Source organism: Mytilus galloprovincialis, chromosome 9 (assembly GCF_965363235.1).
Source record: "Mytilus galloprovincialis chromosome 9, xbMytGall1.hap1.1, whole genome shotgun sequence".
Taxonomy (NCBI): domain Eukaryota; kingdom Metazoa; phylum Mollusca; class Bivalvia; order Mytilida; family Mytilidae; genus Mytilus; species Mytilus galloprovincialis.
The window spans coordinates 70,121,591-70,137,352 of NC_134846.1; the positions used below are offsets into that span (position 1 = coordinate 70,121,591).

Here is a 15,762-nt window from a genome sequence, read left to right on the forward strand (position 1 = left end):
TTCTTTGGTCCCTACACTAGGTGACGTCATAGGTATGCTTCCGGCGTCAAACATAAACACCGTGCGTTTTCTGGCTTCTGTGCCGCTTCAGAATGTAATAAAATTTTATAAAAGGAAGATATTTAGGCGCAACAAGTGAGTTTTGTGTTTATTATTGTAGAAATAACATGTCAATACATTGCGAAATTCAAAATGTCGGCTTCCTTAGTTACAGACAAGGAGATAGAGAATTTTACGCTTGCTGTCATCCAATCAGAACAATTGTTACAACATAATTGCATTAGAATGTAAACTTCTAGACAACTTAACTTTTTAGACATGTATTACACAAGATAGAATAGAGCAAGTTTCACCTTGAAGTTACTTTGTCTTCATCAATCAATATGATGTTTAGCCTAAACTTTGTAATGAACAAAATTCTATGGTATCATATTAAAGGTTAGTGGTTTGTTCTACAATGATAAAGTTTTACCAAAAACAAATCCCAGAACCTTATTTGCCATTTATTGAGCAATGGTTAACTAGTTATTCGACAAAATGCTATATAAAAAGGAATTACAAAACATGTTCACATCTAGCCTCTACCCTTTATACATATGTGTGCATCCATATTCCAGTTATATGTTATACTAACCATTTTTATTTGCTTTAAAATAAAGATGAAAATAACATCATATTGCAGTGTTCTATAACAATGCAGATCCCACTGCTTACTGAAGTAACATAAGATTATAAAAAGATTTAAAATTTACAGAACCTCGTTCCATATCTAGCCTCCAAACCAATCACAAATCATTGTGGGATAGAGATCCCCAATAAAATGTGAATTCTTATCTTTATATGATCTATGATATTCTGACTAAAACAACAGAAATGAAACTACACTTGATCAGATGTCATAAACATAAAACTATTTATATTGTCTCTCCCATGTTTACAAATAATAATGCCTTCTTTATCAAAATGTAAACAAGATTTGTATCCAATATCTAATGATGAAAGCTATTCTGTGTATTGTCTTACAAACAATCACATTTCTCTGTTTACAAATGTCATGAGAAATATCTGAATACACATTGAAAAATCCCTTTCTGATTAATGAATGGATCAGATGTTATGATATATTTTAACAGTATATGTGTATGTAAAATTAATCAATTGAATACAATGTTTAAAACTTTCTGATGATTTTATGACTGGTTTGTTGTGCTGGACCATCCTCAACTAATAGTAAAAATAAACATTGTGGGTTGTTATGATTATTTGTCCTCAAGTTCAAACGACATTAAAAGTGCACTGGCTGTTATGAATTCATATAATTTACTGACATTTTGTATTTTTCCTCTGTGTTTAAATTGGATGTCTTTGTGGTAATTGGTACTCTAAAAACTATGACAAACAAACAGAAAGTCACACCATGCAAAATTTACTTCAGTCTGAAAAAACATTTGAAAGTGTCAATCCATGCATGATTCAATACCAAAACAAACAGAGAGGTGAAAACAAAACAGGAAACCAGTGTGTATACCTTGGTAACCTCACTACTGTATGGTTTTGTTTGATCACTGTAGTGGATGACCTTGGGATGGTCATCATGGTCTATCCCTTTCAATTTTCTAGACTGATCAGCAGTGTCTGAATTTTTGAACTGACTATTGCTTTGTGAAGCAGGTTGATAACTGTAGTGTACATTTTTCATCTGATCATTTTTAGGTGAACACTGATTACCAGTGTGTGAACCTTGTGACAGGTTACTATAATGTGAATCCTTGGACTGATTATGGTGTGAATCTTCACACTGATAACTATGATGTGAATCCATAGCACGATTACAGTCGTTGGTGTGTAAATCATAATCCTTCATCTGATTCCATTGTACTGATTTGTTTTTATTACCAGAATCAACACTTGAAGGCCTCATCTAAAATCAGTAGTTTCAAAATTGGAATGAACTAAGAAATAAAGCACTGATCAAGTATGAGAAATGACTTACAATAAACCCTCAAGATAATTTTCAATTCCAATTTAAGCATGCCATGGGACCAGGAGTTCTTTGCTAATTTTTATCACTTAAACTAATTAAAAAAGAAACTGAGAGGAGATGGGTATAACACTAATTAGAAAATATTTCAACGAAGCTACATGTATGTGCCGAGTCTCTGCCCAGGTTATACCATAGCTAAGTTTGGAGGAAATACTTACAGCTTCTGTTTGACTAGACATTTCTATAACAACTCGTTCTGATGGTGGCTGCTGCATGTTTTCCCAGTCTTTTTTAATACCACTAAGAGCATCCTCTAATCCTGCCCATGTAACAAACTGAGCAAAGTCGTCAGGCGAAGGCAATAAGTTAAATCGGTCATTCATATCATTCTATAAGATAAAATATTATTTAAAAGATTAAGTGAATTTGAAATCTCTTTTACAAGAATCAGAGAAAACATCTGCAAACAACAAGTTTGCACTCTTCCAAACATCAATATAGTCTATCTATATTAAAGATAAACATGTAAATCCAAAAAACAGACACTGTATCTTTCTTTTTTTTATTGTTATTAGTTTTCATTTTTATCTTTTTTTTATCAAAACACTTATTCATGGATATTCAATTGAGAGGGAGTTTTGATTTATCAATCTTTAAGCTTAAAACCTAGACAAAAACATTGTTTACAAAAGTTGTTTGCAACCATTGTAACAATGGCAATTTCAGGAGTCCATCCACACTACATAATACCTGTTGCCACAAAGGACACAATCCATAATAAATTAACATCATATCTAAATATTAATGTTAAAATGTCTTACCATTTTGGATTCCAAATCTTTTAATCTCTTCAACAAATCATCAATGTTCAACTGAAATATAATTGGTGAAAACATGTTATGGGAAAGGAAAAGAAACCATAACTTTGTAAAATCAAATTAAACATTTAAATGCTAATTCACACTAAGTTTAATACTATACTCTTAGCACTACAATCAATCAGAATTTCAGAATGCAGTCGATACCTGTTCATTTTCAATGACACATATTTCTTGCACTATATTTAGTCTTAATTTCCAAATAACATTTTTACTCTCATTTTGACTCTGAATTTCAGGATAACAGATTTCATAACTTTGATTATCTTTTGTAGTATTTACAGTTTTAACATAAGAAACATGACAATAGATAGCCTCAGGTTGAGGGAATATGCACCAATTTTAAAATAAGTATCATAAAGTTGATCTCTAAAAGTCTTTAGTGCCATTGGAGCCAAATAAAGGTGGTTTGGGTAAGCCCATCATATGATGGTCAGCGCATGGTAAGGATTAAGACTTAACTAAGTTTCTTTCAGATTCTATTTTTACTCACCCCTTTTACTTTATCCATAAGATTTTTGTTAGCATCTTTCAATGACTGCATTTCCTTCATCATATCTTCTATCATTGACATACACTGTAAATAAAAAAATGTTCAAAATATATTCACTGCCACTGCTGCAAGTTAGCTAAATACCATAACATTAGGTTCTTTTCACAGTTTAGGCCTTTTAAAATGGGACAGTAATATTTGTGTTCTTTACTTTTTGTCTGTTTAATGGCTTTATACAATGCCATTGAATGGCCAGCCAAGTTTTCATAACAGGAATCACTAAAAGTTTTACATTATAAGATCGCCAGAACCCTACAACACCCAATGCATATGAAAAATAAATGTACAAACAAAGACGAATTAGAAGTAATGTTACAATTGGTCCAGATAGCCTGGCTTAGTACAGACTTATAATGTGGTGGGGCAAAACCAGTTGAAAGTAGTGCACTAATTACATAGATGCCTTTGACATACAATATACAAGCAATATCCATTGATCTTCATATTCATATTGTATTTTTATTTTTATTTTAATGATTTTCAATATGGAATGGACACATTTTTTTATATAACAAACTGAGTAATCTAACAGATGAGGCAAATTTATTTCTCATTAACTCCTATTTAAAATGTTCACAAGGTTATTCAATTAAGAACTATTTCATCTTGTGATTTTGGAGGAATATAGATAGTTCTATAGCTCATATTTACATGTATAATTAATAAAATTGACATCATCAGTAATCACCTTCTAGTCATGTGATCAATACTACAGAGTACTGTTTTATTGAATATACAATTTATTTTTCAACAACAAAAATCTGGTACTCTTGAGACTGCCATGGAACTTATTTTCTAGTTGTTCAGTGTTTTTTTTTAATTGCGGTCTCAGAGGCAGCTGTCATAATTTATACTTTTATGAAACTTAAATCATTTTAGTTTTTACAAAGTTTACTATTCCAAATAAGTTTACAGTCATAAATAGTTAAATACATAAAAAAATTGGTAAAATAGTCTTGCATAATACCATAAATGTATCCAGAATTTTCAATTGATCACACATTAGGGAAGAATTTAAAACATGAAAGATGTTAATGTGTTTAAATTTGTAACGGATAACTAAATTTATTGGTGTTTCTTTCCAAATGATTGGAAGTTATTATAAACCATTTTATTTAAAGAACTTTCATTTGACTTTTTTAACATCTGCAAGAATTTTATTGACTATACACAGTTCCAAATGGCTTGTAATTATCATTTATAAAAAAAAATCTCATTTGAATCATACATTATAAAAAAAAGATCATAAGACCTCCATGGGAAATGAATGGTACTTTATAAATGTTAATAGTATATATTGTCAGCAATCAAAGGGGGACTACATGTGGTGTCAATATTTTTTTTCCAAATAGAAATGATTATGTTGTATTTTTGGTTTTATGACAATAAAAAATAACAATATATAAATCCCTCAATTTTGCTTTAAAAAATGTAGATTCCATGGTTAAAAAACTACAAGTTTTAAGAAAAAAAAAAAAAAAACCCCAGAAATTTATAGACAATGTTTACACTAAATCTAATGCTGACTTTCCAATTTCAATATTGCCCATAGCAATTGGAAAGTCAGTAATGTTCTACCCAGGGCCATAAAACACCATAGTACCCTGGGCTATATTTTTAACAATTGTGCTATCTTGTATGCCTTTATAATAGAACATTGAGGGCTGATGGTGCTATATTTTTTAGAAAATCAGTGCTAGCTACATGTATGTTAACTTCCACTCATAAAAAGTTCTGGATCTGCCACTGACAACATTTAGTCTTTGAAAAATAGCCAGTTGTCTATAAAATATGTCAAAGTAATTATTTTTGAGGCATGAGTTGACTTGTTGAGCATTGAAACATGTATTACTCCTATAAATCTATTGGATCAATCATCATCAATGGACTATTTATGACTTTGTATGATACATGAAAATGGTGTTAACAGTATTAATTGAACTTCATTATTTATTTATAATAACACACCACAACAAAATATATATTAAGCTAGCTCTCTTTGAACTATACAATGTATTTGATTAACACAATTTAGACCTGAGAGATCATGGCCAATATTTTGTACTTATCATGCAGGAGCTTTAATGAATTATTTGTATAGTGCATCACAAAATTGTCTGTTGGCTATCATTGTTTTCAGTCTGTACTAAAAATTTACACAATTGTAATATGCTTTCGAAGTTAGGACTCTGTCAAGCAGCTGACTGATATGATCATGATAACAGTAAGAATGACTCCCCTATGGAATTGTAACTTAATTTCCTTTGCCTAATATTACAGTCCACAGTTGGAACTTACATAGTGTTAAACCTATATTTATCTGATTCTCTCTCAATGAAAACCCCTAAAGTTTTTGTTTGTTTGAGTGATGAACAAGTGATCGAGCTGTTTTAATACTGAAGCTGAATGAAAAAGGAATGATAGTAGTGATGTTATATACAGTATATATATATATATATAGTTTTAAAAGTATGGCAGCTTTGACCAGGGGTATATTTCAGAACATTTATCTAAATATTCTGAATAAGTGGCCTTCGGACAATCTTTTGATGGGGAGAGATGTTTTAAGAAATACTATTTGAAAAGGCAAAAATTTTGTCAGTTATAACATTGTAATTTGGATTCCTTCTCATTGAATTTTTTTTTTTAATCCAGCTGACAACTGCACAGAAAGCATTCAGTTAGTACTAAACCAAAAGTAGAAAACGTGATCTATTCTTGATTTGTTACAATCGTTACAATCTTTCTAAATGGATTTTATTCAGTTCCAACTTAAGAGAAATGATGTCCAAATATTGATTTAGACATTTCATAAGGATAAGGAGTATGCAGTATGATAATCATTGCAAGTAAATTTCTGCTGTGATTCCTTATTTAAAAAAAAAATAAAACTAGGCTGAAGAGAAATTGTTAACTAAATTTTCAGACCCCATGTCAGAATCTTTCATAATAAGGGCCAATACAGTCAAATCATACAATAACTGCCAATCATACCAAAGTCCTTTAAAATCTGACTAAGTCAAAGATTAGATGAAGCTAGAAATATACATCCTTGGTCCCTTGCTGTTACACAAAATAAGGTTGAAATTAATAGCGTGCAAAAGTGACTAAAGCCTTTAAAATCCTAGCTTAAACCCTGACTAAACATTGTCATGCCTGGCTTTGATACAAAAAAGAAATCTTCTTTGTTAAACTACAGTTCATGTCCTTCTAGAGTGACAGTCTTAAGAATACATGTATGCATAATTAAACCCTTAATAGTAATTATTGCCAATTCATTGTAATACATGTAATTTTGTCCATTGTTATTCCATTCTGAATATATGTATTATACACAACCCAGTGGTCAAACAAAATACCTAGATTCAGTTGCCTATAAACATTATATGAAAATCTTTTTTGAGATTAAAGCTACATACATGTTTAAAGTCAATATTTAAAGGTCCAATTAAAGAAACTTGGAATACAATTTGGTATTTGTAAAAGCTTCATATACTATTGAAATTTTAATATGTAGGACTCTAAAGTGTGATGGTCACGCTAAAGAGCGATGGTCCACGCTAAAGTACGATGGTGTCTCACGCTAAAGTACGATGCTTATTTGCTCGCTAAAATACGATGGTATATCACGCTAAAGTGCCATGGACCAAAAGCATAAGATTTAAACATCGAGGTTAAAAAATGGTCCTTTTGCAAAAGCTTATATGTTTAGGTATAACATATGTATGAGGCTCTATAATTGACTGGTAGGCTTAAGTAATTGTTTCTAAATTTAGAAGACCGACCACGTAATAATTGCTAAAAGGGTAATTTATGTGTCGCAAAATATATTAATATTTCATGTAAAATTTTTTTTACAATTCGGAGCTTATCGCATATTTGGATAATTAGTGTAGATTGCCATTCACACTCATGTTACAACCTCTCTTACAGTCGTCATTGTAAATAACAAATACAAAATTCGTTCATTGTCGGAATATGCAACATTTTTTAGTATAAGATTTAATTTGTATGAGAGAGAAAGGCAATGTTCGCCAAGCTTTCTCCTTTTTCGTAGCGAGTACAAGTACATGTTTTATTTTCCTACAATGTACAGAACAAACTAATGTTTTAGCAGATAATTTATAATCCCCGCATGAAAACATTTATCTCTATTTTACCGACGTTACTTTCATTAAAGTCGACAGCATTTTAACAGTGATTGCAAAGTAAACTGCCTGATACACAAACGTTTCTGTTTGCTTCAAATAGAAGCATTTTAACGGGGATCGCAAAGTAAACTGCCTGATACACAAATGTTTCTGTTTGCTTCAAATAGAAGCAGGATAAGTTTGCGTATAGTTTTTTGTATTCATATAGTAAAATGCTTGATTGTAGATGTACAAATCCTTCTTCAAGCACGAAAAAAATAATCATTGTGGTTCAGCCGACAAAGACCGGTTAAGTTTAAATCAATTACTAGTAAGTCATAAACATTTGATGTAAAAGTTGTTAATCAAATATTCCTAATCTATTTTCCGGCATGTTTATTTTTGGTTTGTATGTACGACTGTTAACGTCATTATCAAACTACGTTTCTAACGCCTATATTTTCGCGGACCATCGGACTTTAGCGTAAGGAAGCATTGCACTTTAGTGTATACCATCGCACTTTATCGTGACCATCATACTTTAGCGTCCCCATCGCACTTTCGAGTCCTACAAATATATTATATTTTATACAGTTGGAATAAAAAGTTAAAACTATTCCATTTGCATGCATTGTATATGTAACAGGCTATTATTTGAACTTGGAATTTGCATAATTTATTGTGCTTGAATTTTTTAATAAATATTTTAATAAATTCCATTTTTATTCTGTACTTGAATGTTCTGGCTGCGCACAACACTTTCCATTACAAAGAAGATAGTACATTTGCAATAGAATGTACTGTGCCATACACAACACTATCTATATACAAAATAACTTGTATGGAAAGTGTTATGAATGGCTCAAAACATTATACATGTAATACTAAATAAACATGGAATTTATTAAAAATTTCAAGCACAAGAAATTATGCAAATTCCATAATATTAAAAATAAAAGTTCAAATAATAGCCTGTTATGTGTTCTATTTCCTATGCTGTAAATTGAAAATTGATCCATAAAATTGGAGATGCCTGTACATGTACATGTATATGTCATAGATGTAATTTCCATTTTACAGTTTACAAAATATTATAACAGCTTTGCATTTGCATTACAATGCAATGATTTAGTCGGTTTCTTTTATAAAAATATTTTATCTATAATGTACAGTTACTTTTACATAAAAATCCATAAAAAATAATTAAAATTTTAAAACATTTTAGTTTAATTTCATTTTTTTTTCATTAACTGAACTCATCCTAAAACATGGTTGTGTACATGACATTTCTGGAACTGGACAATCGAGTAAAAAATAATTTGACATAATCTTGACAAAAATTTGATAATCATTTAAAGATAAAATTTAATTTTGGATTAGAAAAGTGTGTTACATTAAGCCCATTGTTAAAATTAAATCTTATTTCAACATACATGTAAGTATAGTTTATCAATAAAACAGATCAAAGTGTTTAGCTTGGTTGACAAGACAAAATTAGGAATAACAAATTAAAACCTTGTGGTCATTTTTTAAATAATATAGTAAAAAAGAAAAAAACATGGGATCTCTAAAGCAAATGGGAAATGACCTGTTTGGAGATAGTGTTTTTTTTTGGCTATACATCATTGATCGTTTGCCACTATATTCCAGATTGATATAACATATAGTTATTTAGCAAAGCTTTATTTTTACTAGACAAGCTTATCAAGACTATACTACATACTGTATATGTAGACTGAAAGTCAAGTAAAACGCAAAAACATTTAACATTAAAAACCAGTAAAAAAAACTATTTGTAGCTTCATTATACATTTACAATGCTACTAGGAATATGAATAAAAGAGATTTCCAGAATACTTTACTACGATAACAAATCAATCTTTTTTTATAAATGAATGGCAAGTGATATAACCATAAAATCATAGATACAAGTATTAGGGGAAGGATCAAGGAATTTGATCGGACACAAATGGGTACACGCTATAGAGTGGAAATTTGATTATTTGCAGTTCATTGATATCAATCAGAATGGTCCTGACTGCCTGGTGTATAAAAGTTGTTTTAATTGCAATCATACCAGAACTTTTTATATCCATACTATTTAAATATTTTTCTATGCTAGGATGCATGTTTTTGGAATGTTTATGCCAATATGGAGAACAATTATTTCATTGTTTGCTATAAATATGGAATGCCTACTGCATGTTTTGCAAAGTAATTTGAAAACAAATGTTGCCTAACATTTATTCATTTCTTTCTGATTTTGAAGATCAATGAAAGAAAGGATATATAGGTTTCTTTTTAAAACAACAGTTATGCCAACTGTCTTCAAGTTAAAGCAGTATCTAAAAAGTGATCTATCAATGTTATAATATGTCACACACATGTGCTTTGTAACATAGTACAAAAAAATCTATGTAAATATTTGAGTCATTATGGGTGTATCACTTCAAAAACTGGATATCCTTTTAAAATGTGATAAAAACAAAATCTAATGTATGATATATACAATAACAGTCTGTGAAAAACAATCCTACTGGACACATCTGAACAATAGTCCTTTATCATACTATAAAAAATCTATCAGGAAAGTTTATCAATTTATCAATTTTAAATAAAAAATTCACACAGACTACACATTTAATGTTGTATATATCAATATATTAAACCAGGCATTCAGTTTAAAGACCAGATCAATCTTACATCATGCAATTCAACAGACAGAGGCATGTCTCTTTCACTAAGGAAATAGGGTCCAAACTACTTCCCTTTAAAGAGTTTTGAGAATGTCATGTCATCAATACTTATCCATTTACTTTTACAATTTACAGAGAGAACATAAATCTCTTTCAAGTACATGGTATGTATATGTACATTTTAGCTATAGGTTATAAACCATGAAAGATGTTCAGAGTTAAACAAAAAGTAATAAGAAAAATGGTATTAAAGAATATTAAAATGGTGATTCCAACTGAAATCAGACTATTGAATTCAGAATGCCATGACCTTACTGACAACCTAATAGACATTCTAGCCACTGGTTCTTGTTTCCTGGTGCATGTATAACTTAAATTTCTTTTTTCTGAACTTGCTGTGCAGTATGGGTTTTGCTCATTGTTCAAGGTTGTACAGTGACACATAAATTCATTCATGTAGTTTTTACATGTAACCTTTATGCAATTGGTCTGATGGTCATAGAAAGTTGTCTCATTGGCAATGATATCGATAGATCTCCCTTTTTTATATTCACAAAAAATTAGTTAGCATTTTTCAAGTTTACTTTCATTGTCACAGTCAAGTCAACTGTCATACTTTCACTTTTTTAATGATCAGGAAAATTTTACATTGTGTAATCTATCTTAATATTGCCTATGGTGTATATGTAACAATTTTGGTTTGATAACAATTTTATTCATAAGCATTAACTTAATCTGATACAATATCTGAAATAGCTGACATGCATGACAATTCCCAAATTACTTCATTTAGACAATTTATCATCTCAGACATTTTTATTCAATTATCTAAAATATTAGACCACAAATAAATACCTTGAAAAGTAATTAGACTTGGTTAATAAAAAGTTGTTAACTTAATGCACCTCAGACTTAAATTAGAACTTATCTTGTTTGTTTACTTTGTTATGCATTTGTACTTTTAAAGTTCCCTTTTTTTTTCATGTCATAGTATAATGTACCATTCATATTCTTTTTTACTGGTTCCTGGTAGTCTTGATACATTGTAGTATTTAAGAAACCCTGAACTTAAAGGACATATTTAATAGAGACACTTCATTGTTTTTATGAATAATTAAGTTACGCCAGTTGATCTTGGTACATTTGTACCTTTTCTGTAAATGACAATCAACCCTTAATGTGTCGCAATAGCATAACCTTCAACACATAACGATACTATAGGAGGGTCTCATTGGGGAGTTCTGATCCGGGATTCCGCTTACTGTTTTGTCAGATTCCCTTATCCTGCTTACACTATACGTACATGTAAGCAATTCTCATTTTTTTTTGTTATTTCCAGTATCCCGCCAAACTTCAATTAACATTTTCACAGCACAATAATTTGACTTTCATGAGTCACACTTACAAAAAAATCACAATCTCGCGTCACGCTTAGACCGCAATAAGACCCACTGATTGAAATGCAAGTGAAAATGCATGAATGTAAAAGTTGTCTATTATAACTCTTTTTACACATCAGCAACACAATGTTTTTCTATATATAAGGAGAATTTAAAACAACTTTCTTTAGGAACAGCCAAGTAATATATTTACAATCAAAATTTCATATACCTTTGCTATGCCTTTTTCATTGGTTTCCACCCGGCTCATCAACTGCATATTCATCCACATTTCACCAATCGGTTTTTCTGCATATTGTGTTTTTGCCTTTTCGAACAAATCTTGATTTGATGGAACTGATGTAATGTTATCAAGTTGTTCCTGTAATTTAGCAACTTTGATCTCAAGATGATGATAGGGTGTCTTCCTCCCTGTACTAGGAGTAGGCATAGCGGACGACCTCTCACTAAGAGTGTCTTCTGTATCCTCTCCACGACCGCTGTCGACATCACTCAACACTGATAACTCCCTAGCTTTAGATGCTGACAAAAAATCCCGATCAAATTCATTTATATCCGCTTGTACGTCTACAATATTTAGACGTTTTAGCATAGCATGCAGTAATGTGTGAAGAACATTGAAATTTACAGAACCTACTTCTGGTGAGCCCAAGGCCAGATCGACCATTTGGGAGAGGTTAACCTTTGTGCAAGGCATTTTCTTTTTTGATTTTCTCACTGACACATACAAGAAATTACATATTTAGAAGTTATTCCATTTTTTTTCTATCTTTGACCAGTTTGTGTACACCGCTGGAAACCATGTTGTGTACAATATCACTGCGCAATTACTTCCGGTTTACGTTCTTAAAAATATCAAGCTATAATTTCCATAATATAAAATCTCTGTTCTTTAATGTCAGAATTTTGAAAATATAATATACGTATTAACCATTTTTCAGAGTAAACAAAATAATAAGGTCTGTGAAATAAATCTTAAGAACTATATTATTTTATTGGTATACGCGGATGTTTCCAAGATGTTATCGTTAGCAACAACAATGCTTTCACCACGTGGTTTTATCGAAAAGGGGCGTGGTTTATAGTCTTGTTGCACCCTCAAAACTGTTAATTCTATTAAAAAAAAAAGTACAAATAAAATATTTAAAAAATCTGTTTTGAAGAAAACCTTATTGTCTTCCTAAGAAATTTAAAAAACATAAAATTTTACTGGAAAAAACCCTGATAAAAAAGTTGATGTTTATTTACCTAAATATATGTGCAATGAATGAGAAAGATATCTTTTAAAAATGCTATCAAAAAGAACTGTAAATACATCCAAATTTTCATTTTCAAAATCCTTTCTTATATTTTGGTATGTTATTATTAACACATTGTTTTTTCATCCTGAATTACATTGCAATTACAAATATCACAAGTCCATTCTAATATTTATTTGAAATATGTAACTATCCGATTTTTAAGATAAGGTGCACAATTATAATAGTTATTTTTTAATAAATAAAAAATATGAATCTATTAGTTTTCTTTGTTAATTAACAAATGTACTTGATATGTTTTTTTTCAAATTTCCTACACAAGTTTTTGTAAAAAGGAGATGATCGATATCTGGGACTATGTGTTACAGTAGTCTCAGTCGATATACAAGAGCAACAACTTCTTCAGTAGTTCTGTCAACTATAAATTGGTTCAAAACAGGTTTCATTGGACTGAATTAGGAAAGAAACTAACAGTTTTTCACAAATCTCGTCAAACTATTATTCTCCTCTGTTGTGTACAAAAGATTTGTCTCAAGAAATAGTGGGATTCCAAATTTTAGTACCATTCCCCTTACTTCCCAACAGTATAAAGTATAGGTGCTACCATTGAATCAAAAACTGTTTCTAAAACTTTGCATGGGTTGTTTAAAATCAATTAATTTATTTTTCATGTGAAATATGCTTTTCTAGCCCTCTCTGTGAAAAGTACATACCTGCTAACCTTGTGTAGCTACAAAGTGGGAGATCTCCCTCTTTACATCTTGATAAAGGGGGAGATTAGGCATGACAACCTTCACAGTTTTGTATAATGTCCTGATGACATAGGCATTGAAAAACCATACATCATTAAATTTTCTGCAGCAGTCCCTAAAGTGTTGGTGTAATGATATTTTCCATTTTAAAGGACCACAACTATAGAATGGTAAAAAAACCACCACCAAAATTCATACATGATCTTTTTTTTGTGGTAATAAGCATTGTGTATAAGTTTCATACCATTTGGTTGAGGCAAACTAAAGTTACAGAACAGAAACAAGAAATCAGCAATTTTTGTGTTTATAAAGGGGCATAACTCAAGAACGGTAAAAGTGTTTTTTTTTTACATCACCCAATCAAACTAGATCTGTATTATGTTGTAATAAGCATTGTGTACAAGTTTCATAACACTTGGTTGAGGCAAACTAAAGTTAGAGCAGAAACTAAAAATTCAGCAACATTTATGTTTATAAAGGGGCATCACCCAATTTCAAACTAGATCTGTATTATGTTGTTATAAGCATTGTGTATAAGTTTCATAACATTTAGTTGATGCAAACTAAAAAGTTTGAGAACGGAAACCAACTTTGTGAAGGATAGACGTACAGACAGACAAGGGTACGACAGTGGCATAAAAATCATCTTCTTTTTATAGAATATTATTGCTTAGAAACTCGTGTAAAAAAAACTAATGTGCCAGACCATATTATTTTTTTCAAATCTGTAAATGCTGTAAAAACCTTTTTGTTGTTACCTTTATACCAATATATCAATGATTAATTTCATGATAAAAATAAAATCAGATATTCTACTTTTAAAAATTGTCTGATTCAAACCAGTGATGTTACAAGTACAAATGAACCAATTTTCTAAGATCAGAACTGATAGATATTCCTCTGATTGCTTGATTTTTTGTGTAAAAGTGCTAAATATGATTCATTTCATATCTTTGGAAACTGATTTTAAACATTGAGTTCAAAAAAGATTGTATGGATATATCAATGTAAACTAGCCATGTTATAGTTCTTCATTTGATATCTTGTCACTACATGCATTTATACCATTCTTCAAAGAGCAAAAATGCTTTTGTTATCTCATCACTTCTAATAGGTATATTAAACGTGTTATGTCTTAATTGAATTTCTGTGAACTGTAGAGAACTACATTTTTTTGACTGTTCTGTAGGTTTTTGAACATAATACAAACCTATGTAAAGGTATTCCTCAGGTCTTGACATTTATTAAGTTAACCAAGTATTCTGCTTGATCATTTTCAATATAAGACAGGCTTTTTATCACCAGTTTAGCTGACTTGAGGGATTTTCATACTAAACACATATTGAATGAGTTGTGCAACTGATTCCTAGATGAAGAGCTAATGTTTTAATATAGTACATGGGAAACAAACCTTACCATGAAAATGAGTTTAAGATCAGATAAAATTTGCCAGATCAATATGTACAACTTGGAATCATTCCATCCACCTAATATAGTTCACATATTACTTATATGATCAGAGAAACTGACTTTAGGGGGCTCACGGGTCTAAATCGATTTTTTTTTAAATATAGGATTTCGCTATTCTTTTCTGTAAATAAACTTTATCCTATACTTAAAGTGAGAGGTACGTAAATGAATGCCTCTAGCGGAAAACGGGAAAATCGATGTTTGTTGCTATGAGAGTTATCTCCCATACACCAGAAAAAATATTTTCAAGATGTCAGAATATTTTCTGCTTCATCAGAATAATTGTCAATTTGGTGGAAGAGTATTGAATGCATCTCATCAAAATGTAGCAAACATTGAAATTTTAAATGAAATATCTTGTAACAGTTAAACAGTGCTTTCATCTCATGAAAATGAAAGAAATTTGGCCTGTCGAAAATGTCCAGAGAGCAATTGAGTTGGGTTTACTAGCTGACCAACTTAAAGTTTGCAAGGACTTTATTCACCATAATGCTTCTACAAAACTGTTTAAAGTACTAAGAATGGGTCTCAGAAGTATTTTGTTCATACCTTGGGGTTGCTGTCCATACATTAACTTACTATACGTCGGTAATTGGCACAGATCAGACTTGAAAAATCAGGAATGTTGATATGTGACGTT

At 30.6% G+C, this 15,762-nt stretch overlaps 1 protein-coding gene across 7 annotated transcripts in view; it reads right to left on the reverse strand.

Annotated features, from left to right (window-relative positions):
* The window catches only part of LOC143045794 (uncharacterized), a 46,979-nt gene extending 34,486 nt beyond the window's left edge, over positions 1 to 12,493 (reverse strand). For 2 of the 7 annotated variants that reach the window (XM_076218561.1, XM_076218559.1), the window contains exons 1-4: positions 11,853 to 12,488; positions 3,356 to 3,439; positions 2,806 to 2,856; positions 2,203 to 2,373 (exon numbers count right to left, since the gene is read on the reverse strand). In XM_076218561.1, coding sequence (XP_076074676.1) covers positions 2,203 to 2,373; positions 2,806 to 2,856; positions 3,356 to 3,439; positions 11,853 to 12,338 — 792 coding nt within the window. In that variant the 5' untranslated portion in view covers positions 12,339 to 12,488. Of the gene's footprint in view, positions 1 to 1,528; positions 1,937 to 2,202; positions 2,374 to 2,805; positions 2,857 to 3,355; positions 3,440 to 11,852 lie in introns of those variants that run through there. The other 5 variants (XM_076218557.1, XM_076218558.1, XM_076218560.1 and 2 more) reach the window with 5 other exon arrangements.
* Positions 12,494 to 15,762: the final 3,269 nt, after the last annotated feature.